Here is a 27,848-nt window from a genome sequence, read left to right as displayed (position 1 = left end):
ACAAAGACATGGATCATAAAGAAGCATGGAGAAAAATTACTGGGATACAGCGGTACCAGACTATAATCTTTTCAGGAATGACAGGTAGGATAAAAGAGAAGATGTGGCATTGTATGTTAAACAAAAACCCTCACAAACTCCAACAAAACACTATACATATACATACACATATGGAATCAACACGAGTGTGGGGCTTACAAGATAAAGAGGCAACACTGTGGAAACATCTATACTGGTGTAAAATACAGTCTTAGTACAAAGTACAGCAGCTAAAAGTATGTAAAAAAAAAATGTGTCAATAAAATACAGAATCTGGTTGAAGCCTTTGACAATCAAGTGAGCCTTTATCAAAAACCAGCCTTATTAAGTTTCCAACAAATGACTTCCCTCAAAGAAGACAGGTTTCATCGATGACGTTCATAGTTTTGCTATGAAAGGGGAAGTGCTATTGTTAGGAGTCAGGTGACTGTAGCTTGCCAGATGTTGATTGGGACATTAGTTCTTTACTTTTATTTCAGGCTTTTGATATACTGCAAATTGATCCCAATAGGGCAACTAAGCGGTTCACAACAAAAATCTAAAAACTGGTTTCTGTGCTGAGTTCAGGTGAGGGACCGGGGGGGGGGGGGGGGGGGCCCGAGAGAAAGAGGGAGAATGGATAGGAGGGCAAGGAAGAGAGGAAAAGGAGAGGATGCCAAGAATGGAATGAGGCTAGAAAAAAAAGATTTCAGAAGAGTCTTGAAAGATTGTAGACGCATAGTCTTCCTGATGGATTGGGGGGGGGGGGGGGTGGAGGGCATTCCAAAGTTTAGGGCCCAAGAGAGATTATCTGAAGAGTCGCAAAGTTGCCATGACGTAGAATAAGAAATCAGCAATTTATTTAAATAGGCAGGGGCGTTGGGGAAGCAGCCTTTGAAGAAAGAGCAGGAGCAATTTAAAGCGGATATGAGAGGTGATGGAATAACATTGATTGAAGCATTGTGCCCTATGAATCATCCTGACAGCGGTGGGATGAAACAGTTGTAGTTATGTTGAGGAATATAAAGGGAGTCCAGCATACATTGAGTTGCAACAATTGATGCGCGTAATGAGTAGAGCAAGGATAGACTGAGGGAAAAGGAATGGACAGACGGACTTGATGCCGGGTAGGGCCAAGGAGGAGGTTTTCACTACATTGTCAATCTGTATTTTGAATGTAGCAATGACATAGGAAAATGTGGAAGGGAAGTTCTGGAAGCCAAATTTAGGCTCCTAGGTAGAAAGTTGAAATCCAGATCCTCAAGGGTAGCATTTTTGGAAATGCTCCCTGTTCCATGCACAGGACCCAAAAGGGAGGCAGAGCTAAGTCTCAATGTATGGTTAAGACAATGGTGAAGGGATGTGATTAAGATTTGTTAGGAACTGGGCAACATTCTGGGGAAAGGGGAGCCTGTTCCGAAAGGATCGGCTCACCTTAACCAGGATGGAACTAGGCTGACTTTTTAAAAGGAGATAGAGCAGTTTTTAAAGGATACTATTGAAACAGTATCTTTAGGGAATCCGGATAGAGAGGTTTCAATAATGGTGAAAGAAAGCCAGAAGTGTTCAAGAGGAGAACAGAATAAAGGAAGCAAATTATCCCCATTACACTCAAAGTAGCCATTGGATGCAATGAAAAAAGACAATTTCATGCGTTTATATAGAAATGCTAGAAGCCTTAAAATTAAGATAGGAGAATTGAAGTATATAGCGCTAAATGAAGAGATAGATATAATAGGCATTTCAGAGACCTGGTGGAAGGAAGACAATGGGACACTGTTAGCAGGGTACAAATTATATTGAAATGATAGAGTGGATCAAATTGGGGGGGGGGGGGGGGGGTTGTGCTATATGTTAAAGAGGGAAATGAGCCAAACAAAATACACATTCTACTTGAAACAGATAGTGTGGAATCTTTATGGACAGAAATTCTAGGTGTGAAGGGAAGGAATATACTGGTAGGGCTGTACTACCATCCACTGGGACAAAACAAACTTGACAGACGAAAATATATTTACAGAAATTAGGAAAGCTGGCAACTTGAGCAACATTATAAAGGGGTATTTCAATAATCCTAATACTGACTGGATAAAAGATACATCAGGGAGTGCTAGGAAGGTAAAATTTCTAGATGTTAACAAATGACTGCTTCTTGGAGCAACTGGTCAGAAACTGATGAGAAGGGAAGCTATTTTGGATCTAATACTTAGTGTAATGAGCGGCATAGTACAAGAGGTAACAGAGGTGGATCTGCTGGGAAACAGTGATAATAACATGTTCATATTTGAACTGATATCCGGAGTGAAGTAAAAAAGGAAATCTACAGTGTCAGCTTTTAATTTTTTAAAGAACGACTATGACAAAATGATTAAAACGAGGCTGAAAGGGTTGGCCGCAAAAGTTAGGACTTTAAATCAGGCGTGGACATTTAAAAATTCCATTGTGGAAGCCTAGACTAGATGTATTCCACGTATTAACAAAGGTGGAAAAAAGAGCAAATGACAGCCAGTGTGGCTAAAAGGTGAAGTGAAAGAGGCTATTAGAGCCAAAAGAACATCCTTCAAAAAATGGAAAAAGGATCCAAATGAAGAAAATAAGTAGCAACATAAGCACTGTCAAGTCAGATGCAAAGCATTGATAAAAAAGGCTAAAAAAAAAAAAAGAATATGAAGAAAAACTTGCCATGTACATGAAAATTTATAGTTACACCTTTTTCAGGTATATCAGAAGCAAGAAGCCTGCGATGGAATCTGTGGGAATATTAGATTAGGAAGGAGCAAGAGGAACATTCAGGGAGGACAAGGCTATAGCGGAGAAACTGAATGAATTCTTTGCTTCAGTCTGCATGGAAGAATAAGTAAGAGATCTACCTATACTAGAAAAGGTTTTCAGGGATGATAACGCAGAGGAAATGAAAGAAATCTCAGTGAACCTGGAAGATGTACTCAGCCAAATTGACAAGTTAAAGTGATAAATCACCTGTACCGGATGGTATACACCCCAGGGAACTGAAAGAACTCCAATATAAAATTGCTGATCTGTTGCTAACAATCTGTAACCTGTCATTAAAATCGTCCGTAGTCCCTGAAAACTGGCCAGCGTGATGCCAATTTTTAAATTGGGTTCCAGGAGTGAGCCAGGAAATTACAGACTGATAAGCCCTGACTTCAGTGTTGGGCAAAATAATGCAAACTATTATAAAGAATAAAATTACAGAACATGTAGACAAACAAGGTTAGTGGGACAGTCTCAGCATGGATTCAGCCAAGGGAGGTCTTGCCTCACCAATCTGCTTCATTTCTTTGAAGGCGTAAATAAACATGTGGATAAAGGTGAGCCTGTTGATGTAGTGTATCTAGATTGTCAGAAAGCTTTTGACAAAGTACCTCATGAGAGACTCCTAAGAAAATTAAAAAGTCATGGGATAGGAGGAAATGCACTTCTGTAGATTAAGAATTTGTTATTGGACAGAAAACAGAGGGTAGGGTTAAATGGTCAATTTTCTCAATGGAGCAAGGTGAATAGTGGAGTCCCACAGGGATCTGTATTAGGACCAGTGCTATTTAACATTTATGAATGATCTGGAAATCAGAAAGACAAGTGAGCTGATTAAGGGCCCTGTTTACTAAGTAGTGCTGCAGGTGCACTAACTTTAGTGCGTGCTAAAAATTAGACACATATTCTTACAGGTGTCTCTAGCATTAGCGCATGCTATAAAGTGTCTGCACCTACAGCGCGGCTTAGTAAATGGGGCCCTATTCAAAGTTTGTCAAAACACATACGGATTATGAAAAATTACAGGAAGACCTTAGGAAACTGGAAGGCTGGGCATCCAAATGACAGATGAAATTTAATGCAGATAACTGCAAAGTGACACACATTGGGAAGAAGAACCTGAATCATGGTTATTTGATGCTAGGGTCCACTTTAGGTCTCAGCAATCAAGAAAAAGACCTAGGTGTTATTGCAGACAATACGCTGCCCAGTGTGCAGCAGCGGCCAAAAAAGCAAACAGGATGCTAGGAATAATTAGGAGAGGGATCCAAAACAAGACCAAAAATATTATAACAACTCTGTATCGTTCCATGGTATGACCTCACCAGGGGGACACTCAATGAAATTACATGGAAATACTTTTCCACTCAAAGAATAGTTAAGCTCTGGAACTCGTTGCCAGAGGATGTGGTAACAACGCTTATGAATCTGTGTTTAAAAAAAGGTTTGGACAAGTTCCTAGAGGAAAAGTCCACAGTGTTATTGAGATGGACATGGGGAAATTTACTGCTGGCTCTGGGACTGGTAGCATGAAATGGTGCCAATAGCTTTCTACTAGGTACTTGTGACCTGGACTGGCCAATGCTGGAAGCAGGATACTGGGTTAGATGGATCATTGGTCTGCCCCAGTAAGGCCATTTTTATGTTCTTACCAATTTATATGTGCTAAAAAGATGATATTGGCAATGTCTATATAGTATTTTTAACCATATGCTAAATTATAAGTTTTACATTTTTTTATATGTCCACTAAAAAAATGGTGCAAGGTTTTCTTGGTTTTTTTTTTTTTGTTTCTTTTAATGAAACTGTTAAAAAAAAACAAACAAACCAACCTTTGTAGTGTCCAGGAAGCATAGCAATCATTTAATCTCTACTCAGCATTCAGAAGCAGTATTACACAGAAACACTTTCTCGTCAAAGTTTCTCATTTAGTTTCAGAAATAACTTCAGCGTTACAAGAGCTGGTCTGCAGCAGTTTTAAAGCTCTGTAAGGCCCAGCATGGACTTATCTTGCTTTTGCTGTCTGGTATATTCTACTCCACTGTTTACTGCCAGAGGAATCAGGAAAAGGGTTGAACATACCCACCCATCCTGGTACTTTAGAATATCTTTGTTAAGGTTCAAGAAACTTTATTGGCATGATAAAATGTGTTGCCCAAGTAATCTATGAACAGATAAGAGAGGAATTTGTCTCATGCTCAGCACCACATGAAGTGGAAAGAGATATTGGAGGCTTACTGACAAGCTGTAAATCTGTAAATTGTAATTCTCTTCTAAATTTAAGGAAAAACAAGATAGTAAATATATAGAATGTTTTTACCAAGTGTGGAAAGAAAAATGTTCTGAAACTAACAGAATATGAAGTGCCTCTTGAAACTCTTGCTGTTCATTACAACAGATGGTATGTAGTTGCATATTTCACCATGAGCAAAGTATTTATCATTATGCTAGTATACATATAGAAATGAAACTCATCAGCATAACCAAACAAAACTTTTGAGAGATGTTGAAAAAAAAAATGTTAGAAATATGTTGCAGGAACTGGACAAAAAAATGTACAAATGATTTTAATACTGCATAGTCAGCAAGTATGCTTTCATGCATAAATCCTCACTATAAATCTACCCAAAAAAAAAAAGGAATTTTTTTTTATACCTGTCCATTGTCTGCCAAGGAGATGCTTTGAAAGGAAAAATAAACACCGAAGAAAAAGACGAGTCCATCAAAGGAGCCAAGAGCTGTCCAGTACAAAAAAGGTTTCCACTTTAGCATTGCATTATTAGAAATTTTCCTGTACAGAGAAAAAGTACAATTAATACATTACCTGTTGTTAAATCTCTTGTAATCATCAGGTAATAAATAATGAGCCTGAGAACATGCAAAAATAAGACTAAAGATGAATTGTAGGTGATAAATACTTATTGGATTTAACACATCTACAACTAACTTACAGTGTTTTCTTTAACAGGTCAGTGAAGAAACAGCACAGTTATACTGGGCTCAAATAGAATAGTGCCAAAGAACTAAACTTACACACAGGACTAACACAATTAAATAGCAATTACTGGACTCACACTGCCCCAATCAGTGATGCAGGTTGTGTGAACTGTTAGGGACATTTGTACATATGTTTTGGCATTGTCCTCATATTCAAGTCTTATGGAAATAGGTGCATAGTTTTTTAGGTTAAACATTGAAAACAGACATCCTGTATACAATTATAAGACTTCTATTGGGACAGCACCCAGACTGGAAATTTCCCAAGGATATACAAAGGTTTGTTGGGGATTATTAGCAGCTAGAAATGTAATTAATAGATATAGGAAAACAGATTTTCCTTCCTGAATGAGAAGTGGCTGCTTAAAGTACAGGACAGCTATGAAAAAGTTAACATACAAACTTAAGGGACAATTGAGTATGTTCAAGAAGCCTGGGCCCCCTTCTTAAGACTATATGACATAGTATAAATAACTTGCAGCTTTATAACTCCCAGTATGATTATTTCACAGAGACGTATGTATTCCTATTTTGATCCCAAGTTGCCAAGGGTAGCAAGTGGAGTAGAGAAGATTGGGGGGGGGGGGGGGGGGGGGAACAACGACAAGAGAGGGTTTTGATATACAATTGAGATTTCTAGCCAAGTTGTTTTTGGCTATGCAGTTTAGAGGTTAAGAGTTTTATCCGTGATTGGCAGATAGTAAATGTAGGGAACTTGAAAGAACAGTGACTGCCTCAAGATACTCTCTGGAGATGCACTGGTGCTGCTGATGGCAATTGTGATGTTATATATTGCACTTTTTCTTTGTATATTGTACTGTGGTAGCATAGCCTCTAGCTGCCCTTCCTTTGGGGCTTTTCCGACTGTTTTATACATAGATTGTAACTGAATGTGGAAAATTCAATTAAAAAAATTAAGAACAAATTTTAAAACAAAAAAGCTAAACAAGAGCACTTATAGCATGAAACAATGGCACATTTCCCATTTCTTCATTCAGACTCAGAAGAGTAGTAATAAAAAAAAAAAAAAAAAATCCAAGAAGGACTAGTGGGGAGAGACATGGTGGGCAGAGGTGAGAAAGCATATGGGGGTTGGTGTATTGTGACAGATAAGGATATATTTTTCTGCAAATTCCTCTTGACTGCAGCCACAGAAGCTACTACTACTACTAAGCATTTTTATAGCGCTACAAGGCATACGCAGCGCTGCACAAACATAGAAGAAAGACAGTCCATGCTCAAAGAGCTTACAATCTAATAGACAAAAAATAAAGTAAGCAAATCAAATCAATTAATGTGTACAGGAAGGAGGAGAGGAGGGTAGGTGGAGGCGAGTGGTTACGAGTCAAAAGCAACGTTAAAGAGGTGGGCTTTCAGTCTAGATTTAAAGGTGGCCAAGGATGGGCAAGACGTAGGGGCTCAGGAAGTTTATTCCAGACGTAGGGTGCAGCGAGACAGAAGGCGCAAAGTCTGGAGTTGGCAGTAGTGGAGAAGGGAACAGATAAGGATTTATCCATGGAGCAGAGTGCACGGGAAGGGGTATAGGGAAGGACGAGTGAGGAGAGATACTGGGGAGCAGCAGAGTGAGTACATTTATAGGTTAGTAGAAGAAGTTTGAACAGGATGTGAAAACGGATAGGGAGCCAGTGAAGCGACTTGAGGCGAGGGGTAGTATGAGTAAAGCGCCCCTGGCGGAAGATGAGACGGGCAGCAGATTTTTAAACTGATTGGAGAGGGGAGAGGTGACTAAGTGGGAGGCCAGCAAGAAGCAGATTGCAGTAGTCTAAACAAGAGGTGACAAGGGTGTGGATGAGGGTTTTGGTAGAGTGCTCGGAAAGAAAGAGGCGGATTTTATGGATATTGTAAAGAAAGAAACGACAGGTCTTGGCAATCTGCTGGATATGAGCAGAGAAGGAGAGAGAAGAGTCAAAGATGATCCCAAGGTTTCGAGCTGAGGAGACAGGGTGAATGAGAGAGCCATCAACAGAAATAGAAAATGGGGGGAGCGGGGAGGTGGGTTTGGGGGGGAAGCTGCCCTTCCCTCAGCTGTAGCTGGGACCATTTTTGTGCAATGGGGGCTTGGGATCCCCATGGCACACTTAACAGGTCTTTGCAGCTGCCATCATGAAAGGTCCACTCCTTCCTTAGCTGTTTTTGACTCTGCTCTATGCCTACATTTTGACCACAATCATGCAAACAAACCTAAGTTCACAAACAAATGGACAAACCCACCCTCCCTAACCGGCACTACTGTTCCTGTAAAAGGCACCTAAAAATTACAGCACAAGAATATCTTTAGCAATTTAGGCAGTTTGAGAGCCACAATAGACCAAATCCCTTGGTTCAGACGATTACCATATGAGACTAGATCTAGTCCCTCGGTGATCAAATTTGCGTTGATATCTGGAGTGAAGTCACTAAAGAAATCTACTGTAGAAGCATTTAAAAGTCAGGGGATAGGAGACAATATCCTTCATTGGATTAAAAATTGGTTACTGGACAGAAAACAAAAAGATAGGATTAAATGGCCATTTTTCTCAATGGAGGAGGGTGAATAGTGGAGTGCCACAGGGAACTGTACTGGGACCGGTGCTATTTAACTTATTTATAAATTCTCTGGAAAATAGAAAGAAGCGTGAGGCAATTAAATCTGCAGAAGAGATAAAACTACTCAGAACTGTCAAAACATGTGGTTGGTGAAAGTTTTCAGGGTGACCTTAGGGAACTGCAAGACTGGGCATCCAAATGGCAGATGAAATTTTATGAAGCCAAATGCAAAGTGAGGGATATTGGGAAGAACAATCTGAATCATAGATACCTGATGCTAGGATCCACTTTAGGACTCCGCACTCAACAAAGAAACCTTGCTGCCAATGTAGGCAATACACAATCTTCTACCCAGTGTGCAGCAGCAGTCAAAAAAGCAAACAGGATGCAGGAATTATTAAGAAAGGGATGCAAAATAAGACCAAGATTATAATGCCTCTATTGCTCCATGGTGCAACCTCACCTTGAGTACTGCATTCATTTCTGGTTGCCGTATCTCAAAAAAGATATAACGGAATTAGAAAAGGTTCAAAGAAGAGTGACCAAAATGATAAAAGGGATGGAACTCCTCCTGTGTAAGGAAAGGATAAAGAGTTTAGGGCAGTGGCTCCCAAACCTGGGCCTGGAGGCACTCCAGCCAGTCAAGATTTTAGGATATCCACAATCAATATTCATGAAAAAGATTAGCATGCAATGGAGGCACTGCATGCAAATCTGTCTCATGAATATTCATTGTAGATATCTTGAAAACTTGACTGGGTGGGGTACCTCCAGGACCAGGCTTGGAAACTACTGGGTTACGGATCTTCAGCTTGGAAGAGACAGCTGAGGAAGGATATGTTTGAGGTCTATAAAATCCTGTGTTTGTAAAACAGGAAGAAGTGAATCGATTTTTTCACTCATTCAAAGAGTGAAAAGACAAGGGGACACTCCAAGTTCCTGGAGGAAAGGTCCATAGTTTGTTATTGAGATGGACATGTGGGAAGCAATTGCTTGCCCGGGATTGGTAGAATGGAATGTTGCTACTAATTTGGTTTCTGTCAGGGAGATGTGAAATGGATTGACCACTACTGGAAGCAGAATACTGGGATAGAAGGACCACTGATCTGACCAGTATGGCTATTCTTTTGTACATTATTTTGATTTCCCTTTTGTTATTTCCATATATTTCCATTGTCACAACAGTATGGAGTGATTCTATTTGAGTAACCTCTAATTAAAAACATAACAAAAAAAAAAAAAAAGGAAGATCTTGTCTGAAAATAAAAGGCATCAGAAGAGGGATGACAAGGTGAACACACACACACACACACAAAAAAAAGCAAAGAAAACCCTAAGAGTTCTAAAAGGGATGTAGGCACTCAGGTGCAACAAATATCTGTGAAAATAGTTTAACAAAAAAAATCAGAAATAAAATGGAGAAATACAGACCAGAATGGAAAGCACATCTGCTTGACTCTGGAAGAAAAAAGACTGAGGAGGTCCCATGCGACCACACAATGTGTAAGTATTGTATATGTGCAGCAGTCTCTCAAAAACACTTCCAGAGATCTCAAGTTGTAGCCTTTTCTGGTTACAGACTTTGTCCTACATTACAGCCCTCTTGTGAGGGCTTGCAATCCTGCTTTGTCCTCCAAGAACTTTTTTTTTTAATTGAAGATTTAATGCCAAGACTATGTCATTGGCTCACGCTATGAATTCTCCCATTACTTACATGTAGAGCTTAGGATCAGAAGTCAGTGTTTCAATGGTGATATGCTGTTCAAGCAAACTGTAGGCGAGGATAGGCATTGATGTGAAGAAGATGTTGTACATCGTAAGGTAAGCAGCATCATATAGCGGCTTATGTAGCATAAAGAAAAAAAGTTGAGAATCAGTCTGAGAAATTTTTATTTTTAATGTGCTTGTATATATCTTTCCACTTATACCAGACTATTAGGCTTTAAAAAGCTTTTCAGTTTGACACCTACATGGTATGAGTGCAATGAAAAATGTACACATATACTCTGATATGCTAACGCCCTTACAGTTTATTTTCTACATAACTATTAAGAGTGACAGCTATATGACTTCAAACATGGTTAAAACAGCATGGAGGCAAATTCCATACATGGAAATACATTTTACTTCTGCAAATCAGATTCTAAATTAAAAAAAAAAAAAAAAAAAAAAAAAAAAGAATATGATAGCAGTTAAGGACCTTATGGCTCATCCCATACCCAAATTAATTCTCATAATGCTGTAAGAGGAATTCAGTAGTAACATCAAGCTTTCCAGCAGAGGTGGTAGAGACAAAATAAATTGTAAAGAAAACAGAGGAATTTTTAGCCACAGAGATGTGAAGGAAAGCAGGGACCAACTAGACTTCACTTCCTTGCAGTTAAGAGGATCCTTTTGTGTTTTCCCTATGCTTTGTTAAATTCTGTTTTATTTCTACCCAGTTTTGCTGGGAGGTTATCAAGTAATGTTTTCTGATGTTACTCCCAAGTTTACTTCTTTTGAGCATTATTTCATGACCTCTTGCCTTTGAACATCCTATGCACTAAAAAGTTTGCTTCTTAAGCTTTATTTATAAATCACTCAACTATGTGAATGCCTTTATAATATACTCCTACAAGAAATGAAGACATTTGCAAACCTCAAAGATATAAAGACGCAAGAAGCAAACTCCCAGGTTCTTGTCTCATATTATAAGGTATCTCAATGCAGATTCTGTACCATTTCGGAAGCCTTCCTTTGATGTTAACTTTATATATTTAGCAGGACAAAATGTACAATTGGGCGCTTTTGTAACAAATACTTGATTCACTGGATCACATTTTTCTAACATCTCTCCCAGTCTTTTAAAAATAACACTAATGCTGAACATATATTCAAGTCTTATATATTAGTATTTGGGTAACATGTATACAGTGTACCCAGTAATAAGATACATTAGCAGCAAATGAAACAAGCTTTTGTTAGTTGGGACATTAAATAGCAATACAACTCACCTGTTGAGAAAACCCGCAAAAGAACTGATAGAGAAATTGGGGTAAAATGAAGCACAGGTTCTGGAAAGTGAAAAGAAAAATTATTTAAAAAAACAAACCCTTAAATCTGATCTTCCATCAGTTCCCCCTTTAAGTGCTAATGTCTGATATGGCACTGATGCCAATGGTTGGAAGATCCCTCCATGTAAAACTGCAAACAGCTTAAGTCTTGTAAAACCACTTTCCTTTAACTATTCTGCATCAGTATGTCAACTGTTACGATGAACATAGTAGCACTGTTATGATGGGCTCTATATTTCCTTGTATATCAGAGTTGTTTTATAATCACTGCATTTCACTTCATCACCATTTGGACAATTAACGAAGAAAAAGTTCTGAATGGTGCAATGATAAAAGGACTGAATTCAATTACTGCCTCATCTACCTTGTAGAAGAAATACTGTACGAGGTGTGCTATTCTCACATAGAATAAATGCCCATGTACAAGAAGCAACTTCTGTAAGTGCTTGAACTTTGGAACAGCATAATCGCTGTTTCTTGTTGCTTGGCGACCTTCTTTGCCCTTTACACCTGCATAAGAAAACAAATGCACAGGGGTCTTAATATGTTGCTCCTGGCCTTGAAACAGGTCTGTGAAGTAACTGATTTCTGTAGCATAAATTAAAAGTTTGGTTTCATCCATCATATGTTTATGTGACACTTCAAACCATGTTTGATCTGTGATATTATTTACTATAGAATAGTCAGTTTGGCCAGTAAGATGTCCTTGACATCCCAAATAGCTGCACTTTACAGCTAGAGTAGCCTAACTGTGAAGCCTCTCCATGAGTGTGTAAAACCTTGAAGTCTCAATCATCTAAAATTATTATTATTTTTTTTAAACATAGCTGATAAAAAGTGAGCTCTGCTGATTCCTAGTATACCGCATTGAAAAGGTCTTGTTCAGGATCTTTAGAACATGTTTCCCATGGAATACAGGGAATGTCAATAAAAAGTTTAGCAACTTTTCAATAGACTAGAACACATTTCTGATTAGCTTTTGAGAGCTATGCTTTCTTCAGTATGACACAGCATGTCTATTATTCAAGTACAATTAACTTGGCAACTGCACTTTATTACAGACACCAAGGGGACAATGATACTATGTATGGTCATTTATTTTGTTTAATCATGTTTATTATAATCTTCGAATACAAAGTTTACAAACAAACATCTTCAATCTACAACCATGTATATTAACATTCCCATATTTCAACATTTCCAATTCCCCCACCTTCCGTCCCAATCAACCCCCCCTCTCCATTCCCCCTCCCCCAGCTCAAGCATTCAGAATTCTACTTCTAGCAACTGGTGTCAGGGTATCCCAGTAGGGGGACCAAATTCTGCAGAACAGATCTCCTGTCTCTGATGCAAGGTCCGTTATACTATGTCTTGCCAAAGCAGACATTACACATGTAAGGTCATTTTTAAATGGAAGTCGACTCTTTTCCTTTTGAAAATAAGGGTTGCACATAGACCACAGGTACAAAGCGTAAGGACTTAGCATCTACATTAAAGCAGGTACACCAAGAACTACATACACACACAGCAATTTGAATTTGTTATTGCTATGCATTCTTCTCCCTCTCTAATCTAAGCCTACCCACAGTAAAACACACAAATATGGGGCAACCAAATCATTTTCACCTGCGCAGAAACACAACTGCCCGGAAAATGTTAAGAAATCCTAAAGCTCTCTTGAGTTATTGAGACAGTCCAACAGACTTTGGCATCAGGCTGAGATAATGCATTATGGTCTTAAATTTGCTAAATTTCAGAGGAACAAATCTATGCATATAGTGGCGGGAAATATCACTAAGCCAATTGGACAGGGCTCCACAGTGTTTTGTGAAATTTGAAGCTGCAGGAGCAGAAAATCAGTGTTTTTATAATATTGAAGATGAATGCAGCTTATAAACCAGGTTTGAAATTCTCACACTGTTAGCAAGTAAAATAAACAATAATAGGAGGATCACCATACAGGACTCCAAGGTACAAGGTCACCAAACATATAAAGAGGAATCCAATAAAATTTATATGGGAATATGATGTTTGATTTTAACAAAATATTTCTAAAAAGCAAGGAAAAGACCTCAAAACGCCCGACCGCTTACTTTCAGTTTCCGGCGGCTTTAACTGGGGGTGTGGTGTTCATCACTGGTCATAAAAACCTTGCTTGGAAAGAATTATTTTAATTTTTAATTTATTTCCAAAACAATTTTAGCAATTTTGCTCTTTTTTTACAAAAAGGTTTTTTTTTTTTAATATATTGATAATATCAATGCTAACTTCAAAGTTATTTGGAAATAAATTAAAAGTTAAAATTATTCTTTCCAAGCAAGGTTTTTATGACCAGTGATGAACACCACGCCCCCAGTTAAAGCTGCCGAAAACTGAAAGTAAGCGGCCAGGTGTTTTGAGGTCTTTTCCTTGCTTTTTAGAAATATTTTGTTAAAATCAATCATATTTCCATATAAATTTTAGTGGATTCCTCTTTATAAGTTTAGCAAGTGAAATAAGACATCTGTGTTTTCACCATTACATAATTCCATACAAGATTCACCGCGCAAAGCACTTAAAAACTTTGGTTAAAACTCTCTCTATATACCATGTTTCTTACCTATGCCAACATGGGCTTCCAGGATCATACTAACATCATTGGCCCCATCTCCTATTGCTAATGTGATTGGATTGCCTTTTATATCCTTCACCATCTTTACAATCTAAGAAATTAAATTAAAAATGAAATCTTAAACAGGTGCATATGCATAAAATATTTTACATCTTATAGAATCAACTATCAACTCCTGTCTTCTGTCACAGCCAACAGTATAAGTAAACAGTGCTGTTTCTATCCTGCCCAAAAAACTCTTGTTCAACACAGTTATGCATTATTAAACACTTATGTACTTAATATTAACAATCCAGATGTCAACAAAATTTTGAACCAAATTGCTCTTTCAGGAGTTGTATTTAATATTCGATGACGATATGAACTTACAACATCTTGATATAATTCTTGATAGGAAATCCTCTATCAAAGTTCAACACACTAAAGCCAATGCAGCTGTTCATCAAGTGCTGACAATTTTGGAACTTAATCAACTCATGGATAACCCATCCTAAATGATTTTCTCCCCCCCCCACCCTTTTTTTACAAAGCTGCACAGCAATACCGACAGAGCCCATTCATTTTGAATGGGCTGTGTCGGTATTACTGCACTGGCAGCCACTAGTGTGGCGGGCAGGGGGAGGGTATTAGATGTCACCTTTTATTCACCACCACACCACTCTTATTCCTATTTGGACTATATATTCATTTCCAATACACTCATGCCTTCCATTATTATGGCCACTATAGAAGTTATTCATATATCAGACCATACTTGCATTACCCTCTGCCTTGACAAATCAAACTCGGGTATACTTATAAAGTATCATATACCATGTAAAATGAGTTTATCTTGCTGGGCAGACTGGATGGAATGTACAGGTCTTTATCTGCCATCATTTACTATGTTTATTATGTTACTACGTTATATGTCAGTCTTCTCCTTCCTCAAACAATTGGAGATTTAATGTATCTCTTATATAGGATGAACACTTCAAGCAGCAGTACTACAGTAAGTGGACAGAGGAAAATTTCTTGCAGAATGATACACCAGACATGGACTTTTATATTGTTGGGACACTTATGTGTACATTAGGGGTGAAATTATCAAAACTGAGTGCCTTTAAATGTAAAGCTCGTAAGGAATTATTGATTAACTTTGAAAAAGGAGATAAAAAGCTTGGAGCACAAATCTTCTTTCCTCTGATACTAATGATTTACTTTGTTTACAAATTTAAAAAAAACACCCAAAACAAACAAAAACACACACTCTTGTTCTTTCTTCCCTTGACCTAAATACAGCACCTGGGATGACCATTTTCTGAGCAAAATACAGTTGCCTATAAAAACTAAGGAGGATGTTTGGTAAAGTGAGCTACTGGTAAAATCTCATACCAACTACTTGGTACTGGTTGGGGAGGGAACAAATCACATTATAGGCAACACAGACAGCTAACACACGACAAGTTACTACACACTGTCAGGGCAGTCAAACTTAACATTACCAGCATGGACATAAGCATAAAAAGTACCTAAACCCCAACAGGCATCATGCATTCACCCCTAGACACGACATCCACCCCCCACCACCATCAAGGGTCAACACTTACCCTTCGTCCACCCTTCCCCCATGACTTACCAGAGGGTATCCCTACTGTCTAGTTGTCCAGGCAAGAACAATCCTCCTCCACTCCTGCCCGAGTACAAAATGGCAACTGAAATGATGGAACTTTATTCTAACATTTAACTATTGCTCACAATCAAGGACACACAGTATGAGGACTTTTTTTTTTTTTTTTTTTTTTGGGGGGGGGGGGGGGGTTGCTCTCTAAATGAATGAAAGGTGCAGTGACATCTGATATTAATCTACCTAAATCGGTGATAGTAAATCATAACTTGGGTAGTATGGACAATTACACTGGCCCAATGGTCAAATGAAAAACCAAATCATCTCACTAGGTGCTGGGCAATTTATAGTACTTGAACTCAAAATGTTCAGTCACAGCTGTAGTCAGCTTATGCAATGGCCTTTGATCAGCTGTCATGTGAAATCCAGGGCAATTATAGTTAAGCACTAGCAAATTAAAAGAAAAACTGACAACACTGGTTACCGAATGGCCAGGATTACAAAGGAACAAAAGAAAACCCCCCGATTTATTTAACCCAACACTTATTACACATTCTGCAGTCCCCCAACCCTGTTATCGCAGCCACAAAGCACACAACCCCTGGAAGCATAAACCAATGACATCTCTCTGGAAGATCTGACTTAACATATGTAAAGTGGCAGTGATTATAATTCATATACTCTCAGCAAAAGCAAAGTCATATCTTCCACTACTTTTTAATCACATTTAATCTCATCAACGGTATCACTTTCAATCAGGTTCTCTCTTCTGTTGTAATTTAGTATGCCTGAATTTTCAAGGTCTCCAATGTGGCGTCATATCGAAAATGTCCCTCCATGTCTCTTGCCATGAAAAATCCTTATTTTTGAGACTAGAAACAAGGCATCCAAATATCTAAAGGAAAGTCTTGTCTCTTCTTGCTCCTTCCCAGCCTTTTCTTTAAAAAAAAAAATGACGACATATTTTGCCAATGAAAGAATACATGAACTGTAAACACAGCTTTATAACGTTATACTTACTTGTGCTTTCTGTAAAGGAGCCATTCGGCAGCATAAGACCGCAGTGCATCTCTGACAAATTTGCAAAAAAATGTTTTTGTAATTGCTCGAATTACTGTTCAGAGTTGAATTTAATACAAGCGATAATGTTGACCCATCAATTATCAGACCAAAGTCTTGGCTTGACCAGCTCCTAAAACATTAAACAAAATTACCAATTTTCAGCTTTCATAAAGGAAACTATTTGTACTTACCTATTTCCAACTTCTATATGGCAGAAAAATGTCGTTGAGGGAACCAGCCTGAGAGGTCAGTATACTGACATACAAGATATGTAGTGGTTTCCTGAGTTTGCCTCCTCTAGGTCAGACCAGCTAAGGTGCAGGATGTTGAGATAGCAGAAGGGCCAGTGCTAGACATGATGGGGCCCTAAAGCTTGCTTGCATATTGTCCCTCTCAACTTCAGGCAGGTTTGGGGCCCCCAGTGATATGGGGGGCCCAGGGCAATCGCCCTGTTTGCCCACTCCAACGCCGGCCCTAGATAGCAGCAAAGTGGAGTAGCCACATAATAGTTAGGGCAGCAGGCTCAAATCCCACTGCTCCTGATTGTGATCTTGAGCAAGTCACTTCCCACCCCCCACCCCCAATTTCTCAGACACAAAGTCCACTGGGGACAGGAAAATACTCACTGCACCTTAAGTAACTTGCCCTGAAAATTGGAAAGCTCCTTGTAGGTGGAACGATCCTCCTTCGCCTGGGTAATTGCATCCCTTACTTTGTCCCCGCAAAGGCTGTCTCCCAAGCAGGGGGAATTCACAAGTCTGTCACACAGCTCATCTTGCAAATGGAGTAGCCGCCTAGTGGTTAGTGCAGTGGCCAGAGAACCTGGGAAACTGGGTTTCATTCCCACTGCAGTTCCTTGCAAATCTGAGCAAGTCACTTAACCCTCCACCACCTCAGTTCATAATAAGTACCTGCATATAATGCGTAAACTGCTTTGACTGTAATCACAGAAAGGTAGTGTATCAAATCCCATCCCCCTTTCTCCCCTAACCATGCTATGTTCCTAGTTGCAATTGAGATTGCACCTGGACAAGAGGTTTTGTCATATAAATCATAAGTGTTTGTGATGAGATGAAAAGTGATTTCCTCCATGGCAGATAAGAATGCAGACAATGGTTCTGGGAAAGGCAAAGAAAGGATTTCTAAGGCGGAATACAGTGCTGAAAATGTATAATCTGTAAACGACTGGCTGCAATCTTGAAGGTCAACACAGCTGAAGATAAAATCTCTCCCCCACTGTGTCCAAAGTCTTATTCCTTCCCTGGAGGACAGAGAGGATGAGACTTTAAAGCTTTAGACTTATAAACAGGTTCAAGCAGATATGGCGCTCGCAATTAGTGAAGCAAATGAGAATAGATAGGTGTGGGGTACCTGATTTGGAAAGCCCAGTGGGCCTCAGGTTTAGGGCGCAGTGGGAGCCACTTTGGGTCACACTCACACCTAAAGCGCGTAGTTTACTGCTGAATTTCTGACCCTTCCTAGATGCTCTATTGATCTGTCATTAGGCGGGGAACTTGTTGATAGGGATGTTATTGTGTATTTCTCTCCGATAAATGGGACCTCTGGTTTAAACTATGCCACTTTGACTGTCCTTTAGGTATATGGGATGATGTGACAGGACCACCGCATTTGTTACTGGTGAGAGACCTGAACAATACATAATGCTGAAGTTGCAGGGACCAGGGGGGGACTGGGTAGAGGGTGGGAATGGGGGGATAGGAGGATAGGCTCTGGTAGGGAGGGAGGGAGGGAGGGAGGGGGAGAAAATATAAAAGATGTATTGTAATTTCTTGTATTGAGCATAAGGTGTTAGATGACAACCTTTGGTATGTAATTTCTTTGGCAAGTATTTGTTCAATTGTCAATCTTTACTAATAAAAACGATTTAAACATAAACAGGTTCAAATACCATAGAGTGATGTGGCATGATGCCCATGCTCTGGAGCAGGCTGGACCTTGTAATGTGCATACAGGCATTTAGAAATAGGTTGCTGTGAGTATGGGTTCTGCCAAATTTTTGATTGTAGACTATGAAGGATGGAATGGATTGGAACTGCTACAGGTACTGGAGAACCTACTGCTGCAATATGCTCTGAAAGTCTTATTCATGCAGTAGGCTGAGAACCAAGAGCAAGGTCTTTGAGCATCTTTTGGATGAACTTACTTACACCTTCTGGAAAACACCTTAATAGGATCTGGTGAAGAATGGTCCCATTGAGCAGAGAGGGACTCCAAAGATCACGAGAAGGTGTTGGAAAGGGTGTGTGAGGAATTGGAATAGGTGAAGCAAGAAACTGGTTGGAGTGGAAGTTGAGATGGAGAAGGCTGCTGTAGTAACTTCTGAAAGAGCTATAAAAGCAACGAGGCAGCATCCTGGACTGGCTGATAAGTAGTCGTGACAGAAGGAGTGTCTCGAGGGAGGAGTCATAGTGCCTGAGTCACAGCTGAGGTAGCAGGTTTCATTTTGGTCAGTTTAGTATTTTCCTAGCTGGTGGCTGAATTGGAGGTTGAGATGTTAGTGGCGAAGGGGTGTTGTGGGAAAGCTTAGGTGCTAGTGTGAGAGGCGAACCCGCCTTTCAAGAAGGATGAATTTGAACCTGATGTGAAAATGGTGGAAAAACTGCAAAGAGCGTTTGCAGAGTTTCTGTGCACTGGTCCGACTTTGGGGATTTCTCCTTAGACTTCGGAGGTACAATGCTTTTCATGTTAGCCTTTGTAACAGTCCCCTGAGGAGATTAGGAATTAAACAGAAATCAGAGAGTAAGGTTAAACAGAAATTTCCCTCAGTGAAGGAGAGTGAATAGTGGAGTGCCGCAGGGATCTCTACTGGGACTAGTGCTATTTAACATATTTATAAATGATATAGAAATCAGGATGAGTCAAGAGATTATATTTGTAGATGACACAAAACTATTCAAGGCTGTTAAAACACATGCACACTGTGAAAAATTGCAGGAAGACCTTAGGAAATTGGAAGGTTGAGCATCCAAATGACAGATGAAATTTAATGTGGACAAATGCAAAGTGATGTACATTCAGAAGAATAATCTGAATCATAATTACCTGATGCTAGGATCCACCTTGGGGGTCAGCACTCAAGAAAATATCTAGGTGGTGTTGTAGACAATACACCAAAATCTTCTGACTAGTGTGTGGCGGCGGACAAAAAAGCAAACAGGGTGCTAGGAATTATTAGAAAGGAGATGGTAAATAAGAATGAGAATACTATATCACCCCATGGTGCAATCTCGCTTTAAGTACTGCATTCAGTTCTGGTCGCCGTATCTCAAAAAAGATATAGCAGAATTAGAAAAGGTTCATAGAAGATTGACCAAAATGATAAAGGGGATGGAACTTCTCTCATATGAGGAAAGGCTAAAGAGGTTAGGGCTCAATTCAAGTCTGGAACAATAAACTGAAGGGATGGTCAATTAGGGTACCACAGAAAAATGCAAAACACTTGAGGGCCTATATGGAACAATGAGGACAGGATTCCTCAACGAAGGAACCTATGAATCAGTGTCTGAAAACCAATGGTGATGCTTAAGAGGGGTGTGTGTGGGGGGGGGGGGGGGGGGGGGGGGGAACATGGTGATTGCAGACAGCATCGAAGTATCCATTCAGAGGTGTCCTGAAATGATTGAAGATTCTTAAGGACAGTAAGTAGAAGGGAGACCTGTGTAAATATTGCAATAGTCTAGTTTGGATGCCACAAGAAAACAGAGGACAGTGGAACAGGCATTATCATCCAAGAAGGGACAGAAAATGAACAATGCACAGAGAAAAGAAATATGACTTGACTGAGGAAACCTAGAGATTTAAGGGCAGTTGCAAGTTGAGGGACACTCCTAAAAAATTCAGGGACTCTGAATTATGTGTGTGTGTGTGGGGGGGGGGGGGGGGGGGGGGGGGGCAGCCCATGATCCAAAGGACTACAGATGAAGAATTTAAAACTATGCAATTAGAGGATAGCCAATGGAATAAAAGATAGGACTGGGCAACAGATAGATAAATCTGACTTGTAGGGATCTTGAGTAGAAACAAGGAGGATATTGTCAGTGTAGATGTAAGACCGAATTGTGGACTCTAGGATCAGGGCTGTCAAAGGGCTAAGGAATACATTGAAGAGTAGATGAGAGAACTGAGCCCTGGGGAATGCCATAAGGGAGAAAACAATCGACTCAGCAGAGAAAATAGGAACCTTGAATGAGCAATCAATGAGGAAAGGAGAGAACTATTGAAGGACAGAGCCTGAAATGCCAACAGAAGATAATCTAGACAGAAGTGGATGACTAAACAGGTCAAAAACTGCCAAGAGATCAAAAAACAACCAGTACAGCATCACCTCAGTCGAAAGCGGAATGGATGTCATTCAGAAGAGAGGCTACTACTGCCTTGGTAGAATGTTCGACATCTCAATATGTTTTAACAGCTGGGGGCTTAGAAAGAAAAAGGAGGTTGGAAATAGGTCTAATTGTAAAGAGTGGAGGTAGCATGAGAAGAATTCTTCAGACTAGGGATGTAAGAACATGGTTTTCTAAATAGTGGAAACCAGGCTGGTAGAAAGACAGCTGCCCATTTCAAATACCAAAGGAAGACCATGGGAGGGGATACCAAGCCACTCAGAAGGGACAGGATCGAGAAGGCAAATGGCCTCTCTACAGGTAGAGAACACCTTTGAAAAAGAAGTCAGTGTGTAAGTTGGACTTATAGCAGGTGGAGACCAGGTGGTGGGGACACATTAGTGAGTATAGATGACTGGGGAGTAAGAGTGCAAGAGAATGATCAAGGTGTTGGTTTTTTTTGGAGGGAGGCCCCCTGGGTGATGAGGGTAAGGAGGCACGATGACACTCAACCTTACTGGAGAAGTAGTGAGTAAAGTCATTCGCTATCAAAGTACAAGGAATTAATGACCTGGCGCAGAAAGTTGGGATACAATATCAAATTTTTTTTACGGACAATTGAAGACTTGTTAATTAGATTTGTGTAAATAGTTATGCCGAAAGGTCTTTAGCGGACAGTGATACTAATGGAAGAGATCACAGCAGTGACAAAGACCAGAGGCATATGCAGATCAACATAATTGCTTTATCATCAGGTGCATTTAGATCAGTGTAATTGCTTTCTGATCACCTGAAGGTCGCCTTGGTACCAGAACACCATGTGGAGAGCCTTGTGATCAAGTGCTGAGAAGAAAATGGAACCCCAAAGAAGGGTTTGAGTGGGCAATGGGGAGTCAGTAAAATCAAGTGGGAAAGAAGAAAAGAATGGCAGGAAGGTCAACAAGTCAACAGATTTAAGAGTCATGATATGTGAACAGAAGGAATGGCAGGTAAGAAGAGGTTTAGAAAGGAGAAGAGAGAAAGAAATAAGGAAGTAGTTAGACCAAAGCACTAGGGAACAAGAGTTTTGGGAATGTAGAGAGCTGGTGTTAGACATGACCCAGGCACAGGGTAGAAATTTGAGAGGGGACCTCCAAAGCTCCTTAACAGGTTGTTCCTTCTTCAGCTTCAGGCAGGCTTAGGGTTTTCTTTGGCCTGGAACCCAGAGCAATTGCCCTGGTTGCAGCCACCATCTCCCTCCCACCCCCCCACCCCCCAAAAAAGAGACAACCCTGACATCTACCTGTTTTTTTTTGTTGTTTTGGTTTGTTTGTGGGTTTTTTTTTTTTTTTTTTTTAACTATACAAGGGAAGAGTATTTTGTTCTTCTGGTGTTGTAATGCATGGAACAGTGGTTTCTTGGGGTTTCAGTTGAATTTTTGTCTACATATTTCTATTTAGTTTATGGTTGGTTAGTATGTATTTAGTGAGGATGTGTGTGACTGAGGCAAACTATTCCATTAGAATGGAATTTTTATGTAAGGATATGTAAAAATCTGGCTTGTTCAGTCTTCCCAATAGGAGTATTAATGTACTAGTCTCACTGCATATTTAGAGAACTGCCTTTTTCTAGGTAGGGTCCATGTTATGTAAGCTTTGGAACTTATGACAAAATGGCAGATTTGCTTTCGGTCCTGAGTAAAATTTTGTACAGTTGAATTACTTCACAATATCTCTGGTCATTCAAACTGAAAATAAATCAGGGGTATTAGAAATAATCTTGGTCAGGAAAACGTGTTTTTTTTTTTTTTTTTTTAGGTTACGTCAACTTTGGGCTATCTGCTCTTTTTTAATGCCAGAAAACTTTAGAACTGTGGCTCAGTCTATTATACTTCCACAACTAGACTGTTGTAACTTTATACAGTGGTATCTTGATTAAACACATTACAGCTTCTTCAGAATACATCTGCAAGACTGATCTAGAGTGTAGGCAAATTTGAAAGAGCATCTTCTTTGTTAAGGAATTTACACTGGTTGCCTATAAAACTACAAATTGAATTCAAAATTGCATGTTTAATATTTAAATCTCTGTACAGTATGAGTTCCATTGAACTTACAGTTACTAAATGCATCTGGCAATCATTTAAATTCTCAGTCCCTAACATCCTTAAAACTATTCTACTGTAAAACATTCGATCAAAATTAATGTTAGAACATTCATTTGCTTACCAAGGCACACAAATTTGGAATAATTACAGATTAAACAGATTTCCTCATATTTTCTATTTCGGAAGGCTTTAAAGATTTAGCTTTTTTCTGCATTGCAGGTTATATGATTTAAATTCATTTATATCAATGGCGCCATTTTCCTTTCTTTATTTTAAAGTTTAATTACTGTAAATCACTTTGTGAATACGCAATATATCAAATTTAAATAAACTATAAACTATTGCACTAAGATGTTGACGATCTTATACTGTAATAGGCCCTGAATCCTAGTGAATTCGGCAGAATATAAATCACAGAATAGAATTTATGTTGCTTTTACTGAGAAATATCTTCTTTATATCAAGTTTAATGGAGAAGTACCTTAGCTCTGCTCTAAATCAACTGTTAGAACAACTTGACTTTTCCCCTATGAATGCATAGTATGTTTGGATGTAATACTGCATGGAGGAAGCCTACGTATATTGAGGCTGTGGAAAAAGCTGTGGCTCAATGAGGTATGAAGAGAGTAACCTGTTGCATTACCTCCTCCCAACCCTCAATGTGGCCTGCAGGAGCTGAATCCTGTACTAGAGAGTGACATGAGGACAAAGTTTGTCCCCATTCCCACCCCATTCTGTCTCCGTCCCGCCCCCGTGGGACCAGTCCTCATCTGCAGAAGCCTCACTTATGATTTTATATTTAAATCTTTTTATTAAAGTATAAAAAGGAATATGCTGTGCAACTGTTTATAAATCACAAATAGAAAACAATGAGCAACTATAATACCACCCCCCCCCCCTAAACAACACTCTCTACCCTTCCAACCTCAACAATAGCTGACTTCTACTACCTCAATTAACCTAATCCACCCTGTTAAAATGTCCAGGGGTACAAAATACAACCCATTCTGTATGCCCTAGTGGGGGAAAAATATGTCCTATGAACCACTGTTCAGATTTTTTAATAATCTGTGGATGAATAAGTTATCAACAATCTCAGGATTCAGTCTAGCTCTCTTGTCTTCCACAGGCCTTCCTGCAATAGAAAATGTCTTCTCAAAAGATGTGCTAGTAGCAGGAATGTACATCAACTGCATCACTCAAATATAAATACTCCAGTTCCCTACGGGATCTGTCCCCATCCCCACCACGTCCCCATGGGATCTGTTCCCATCCTATCGCTTCAGGCTCTGTCCCTGTCCCAGTGTCATTTCTCTATCCTGTACTGCTGCTTTCACTGCATCCTGGGATATAAATTGGCAAAACTTGGGAAAAACATTAGATTTAATGCACATTTCACAGTAGGGTACTGAGCACAGAAAATGTTCTGCATCCATGTAAAATCCTGTTAAGTTCAAAATGTAAAGATGTATTCCAGTTTTGTTGTTTAGAAGAAAGTACTGTTAGTGACTTCACACTCATTGTTCAGCTATGTGTTGATGAACTTGCCCTAACAGTGATAACAGCAGTGCTTCTCAACCCTCTCTGGGTTGCACACCTACCCAGTTGGATCCACTGCATGCAAATCTCTCATATGCATATTCATTATAGCAATCCTGAAAACCTGACTGCTAGGTGTCACTCCAGAAGAAGGCTGAGAAGCGCTAGATTGAGTCGAATACTCTTGAGCATCTCAGGAAGGACAGCATACACCTTATGCTGTCAGCTAAATGACACCAGCCAATATTTCTCAAGCTGCGTTTGAAATTAGAGTTGTGATTTGTTTAGGCATAAGATTTTTAGTGCATGCTAATCCAGTGAATGATAAAAAATAAAATAAAATCCTCTCTAAAAATGAGCACACACAATTCCCCTGCACAATCCTATTTGAAACCTAGCAGTCCATAGGGTGAATTTTAACTCCCACGAAAAACAAATGCAATTCCTCAGTTTACAGTCGGGCATGATTCTGAACATTAAGTACCAGACTCTCTAAAGGCATTGTCCAGTTTAAAGAAAAACACACAAAGAAATTCATTTAACACAGCCTAGGTGGTTTAACCTTTCAAACATACTTTATATTTCTTGAAAAGCATAGTCTCTCTGCATGTAGTTTAAAAGAAGTTACCTTTTTATGCTCCCCTTAGTTCTGGGACAATCCTGAACCAGCTTTTTGTGATATTCTAGCAGGAGTTCATGTAAGCGTCCCTCCTTTCTCTCCTGATCCGCAAGTGTTTTTGATGTCAGCTCCAGCAGCTCTGTAGTGCTCTGGAAAAGCCGGCAGGCATAACAAGTAGATTTTGCAGTTTCCATTTTATCCCCTGTGAGCACCCAGACCTTCATGCCTGCTGCATGCAGGGCCTCAATAGTTTCAGCTACCTTCTCTTGTAGCCTGTGAACGAAAGCAATATTAACCCATCAGGCTCCTCTTAAAGAAGCACCCCTGCACCAGGAGTGCCACATTAAATATCCTTGGGACAAAAAAATATACTTAAAATGAAAAGTTTCCTCTGTACTTCAGAGCTTATGACATAAGAAATACATTTGTTTCCTCCCCGAGCTATCTAAGCTCCTGCTGAATCCATTTTAGAAAAGCAGCTGTTAAACTGAAAAACTAACACTGGTTTTAAGAGAGTAGTCTTTTTAAACTAAAGAGACCTCTCACTCTAGACAAAGTATTTCATGCCAGGCCACCTAATTTGAGACTATAAACAAATGTTGGAAAGAATCAGCAATTTCACTGTGCCTGGGGGTAAGATGGCCTAACAGCAATGAGTACTGTTTTAAGCAGTGACAATACTGCTAGATCTTCATTCGCTAGCCTTCCAAGTCTTAGAACATCAGTAAGAGACCAACAAGCTCATTTTCAAAGCACTTAACCTCCCAAAGTTCCATAGAAACCTATGGAACTTAGCCTCCCAAAGTGCTTTGAAAATATGCCTCCAAGCATACCAAATTAAAATTACCAAACAAACTAAATAGGAGCAAATTATTTCTAAATCAACTGGAAATGAAGGAAAGACTAAACTAGATACTTAAAGAGCTGCTAAGCTTATCAATTAAATTTGTCCACCTAATCGGCAAAAACTGGCTGAAGTTGCTGCTGAATATCCAGTTAATCTTAACCACACAAAATGCAGGTTGTTAGGCTTAAGACAACCGTACCTAAACAGACAAATCTGGCGATTAAGTGACGAGTACTGTGCTACCTGGCTAAACCTGAAAATCTTTCCATGGTCCTTTTCATCTAAATCTGTGCAGAGTGATTTTTTATGGGCATATTTATGGAAAGGGTAAGGGATGTAAAAATTTTTAACTAGATAGATCAGTGGTGCTCACTACTAGTTCAAGGGCCATAAGCAGGTTAGGTTTTCAGGATATGCCTAATGAACATGTATGATTAGATATGCATATAATGGATACACATTCATGCAAATTCAGTAGGCATATCTTGAAACCCTGACTCATTTGTAGTTCTCATGGGCAGGGAGAATTTCACAGTTGAAAGTTAATTTTAACCACACAAATATCTTCAATATGACAATTTGAGGTTCTATTATGAAGGGTACAAACTAAAACACAAGTGAAGGGGGTGGGGGGGGGGGGGGGAAGAAAGAGAGACACACTGTTCCACCACATTATCAGATGCCTTTTTGCTATATGTACTCTGTGTTGAGCAATCCAACAAATCTCAAAGGTTTCTATCTTGATGGGTCTGTGTATACCACCAGTTTTATGATACAAAACACACACAGTGAGTAAATATTCTTCCACAGGCAAGGAAAGGGATAATAAATTAATTCCAGTTTCGTTTTTTTGAAAATCAACTACCTGTCTTCTACTGCAGTGGCCCCTATCAAATGCATATTATTCTCAATTTCATCAAAAACTCTTGCCATCTTCTCCTCTCTGTCTTGTAGTGCCATCTTAGCTTGATCGAGTTGTTGGTTAATTTTCTCATATTCATCTGGATGAAATTCCTTGAAAGCCACACAAAGAGTCCGATAGCCATCCTTAAAAAAAAAAAACAAAATTACACGCATAAACAAACATTGTTCATTGGGTGGAGACACTGCTATTATCCACATCTGATGTTCTAAGGAAAGGTATGGGTGAAAAACAGAATTTTTGCTTAGTATCATTGGATATGTCATCTGCCTTTGACACTGTTGATCACAAAGTTCTGTTATTAAAATTATATCAGTGTGGATCTCATGATAAGAGTGTTTGACTGATTTTCCTCTTCTGGACAATGTATGAAAGTTAAAAGTAGTGGAGCGATATCTCAGGCAGTTATGGTCAAGGAAGTGCCTCAAGGGCTGGCACCGTCAGATTTGTTGTTTAATATTTATATGGCATCTATGGGTCAAGTGTTTGAGGTCTTAGATGTTTCTTACCATCTATACGCTGATGATGTACAGTTCTTTCAGTAGCTGATGGGGTAGATGGATTTTTTAAAAAAAATCAGCTGAATTGAGTATATGGATGCTGTAGGGGTTTGGATGAATAGGATAAGATTGTCTTTACATTTAAAACAGATTATGTTGATAGGCAAGATTAAAGAATTTGTGTGGCCTGAAGAGATAGGAGGTGGGAAATGTGAAGTTGGAAGTAAGAAGGGGTATGTGGTTGTTAGGAGTGTTGGACTCATCTTACTATGCAAGATCAGATAATGCAGGTTGTGAAGTCTTCGTTTTTTTCAGTTTTGTTT

The 27,848-nt window shown here is 39.3% G+C and overlaps 1 protein-coding gene across 3 annotated transcripts in view; it reads right to left on the bottom strand.

Annotated features, from left to right (window-relative positions):
- Window positions 1–27,848, bottom strand: part of ATP11C (ATPase phospholipid transporting 11C) — a 265,355-nt gene that overhangs the window by 47,359 nt on the left and 190,148 nt on the right. For all 3 annotated transcript variants that reach the window (XM_030210362.1, XM_030210361.1, XM_030210363.1), the window contains exons 18-25: window positions 26,969–27,150; window positions 25,266–25,529; window positions 16,628–16,799; window positions 13,990–14,092; window positions 11,755–11,900; window positions 11,331–11,390; window positions 10,052–10,179; window positions 5,449–5,584 (exon numbers count right to left, since the gene is read on the bottom strand). In XM_030210362.1, the coding sequence (XP_030066222.1) occupies window positions 5,449–5,584; window positions 10,052–10,179; window positions 11,331–11,390; window positions 11,755–11,900; window positions 13,990–14,092; window positions 16,628–16,799; window positions 25,266–25,529; window positions 26,969–27,150 (1,191 nt within the window). The remainder of the gene's footprint in view (window positions 1–5,448; window positions 5,585–10,051; window positions 10,180–11,330; window positions 11,391–11,754; window positions 11,901–13,989; window positions 14,093–16,627; window positions 16,800–25,265; window positions 25,530–26,968; window positions 27,151–27,848) is intronic.

Source organism: Microcaecilia unicolor, chromosome 7, assembly GCF_901765095.1.
Source record: "Microcaecilia unicolor chromosome 7, aMicUni1.1, whole genome shotgun sequence".
NCBI lineage: Eukaryota > Metazoa > Chordata > Amphibia > Gymnophiona > Siphonopidae > Microcaecilia > Microcaecilia unicolor.
This window is presented reverse-complemented; position numbering and strand designations above follow the sequence as displayed.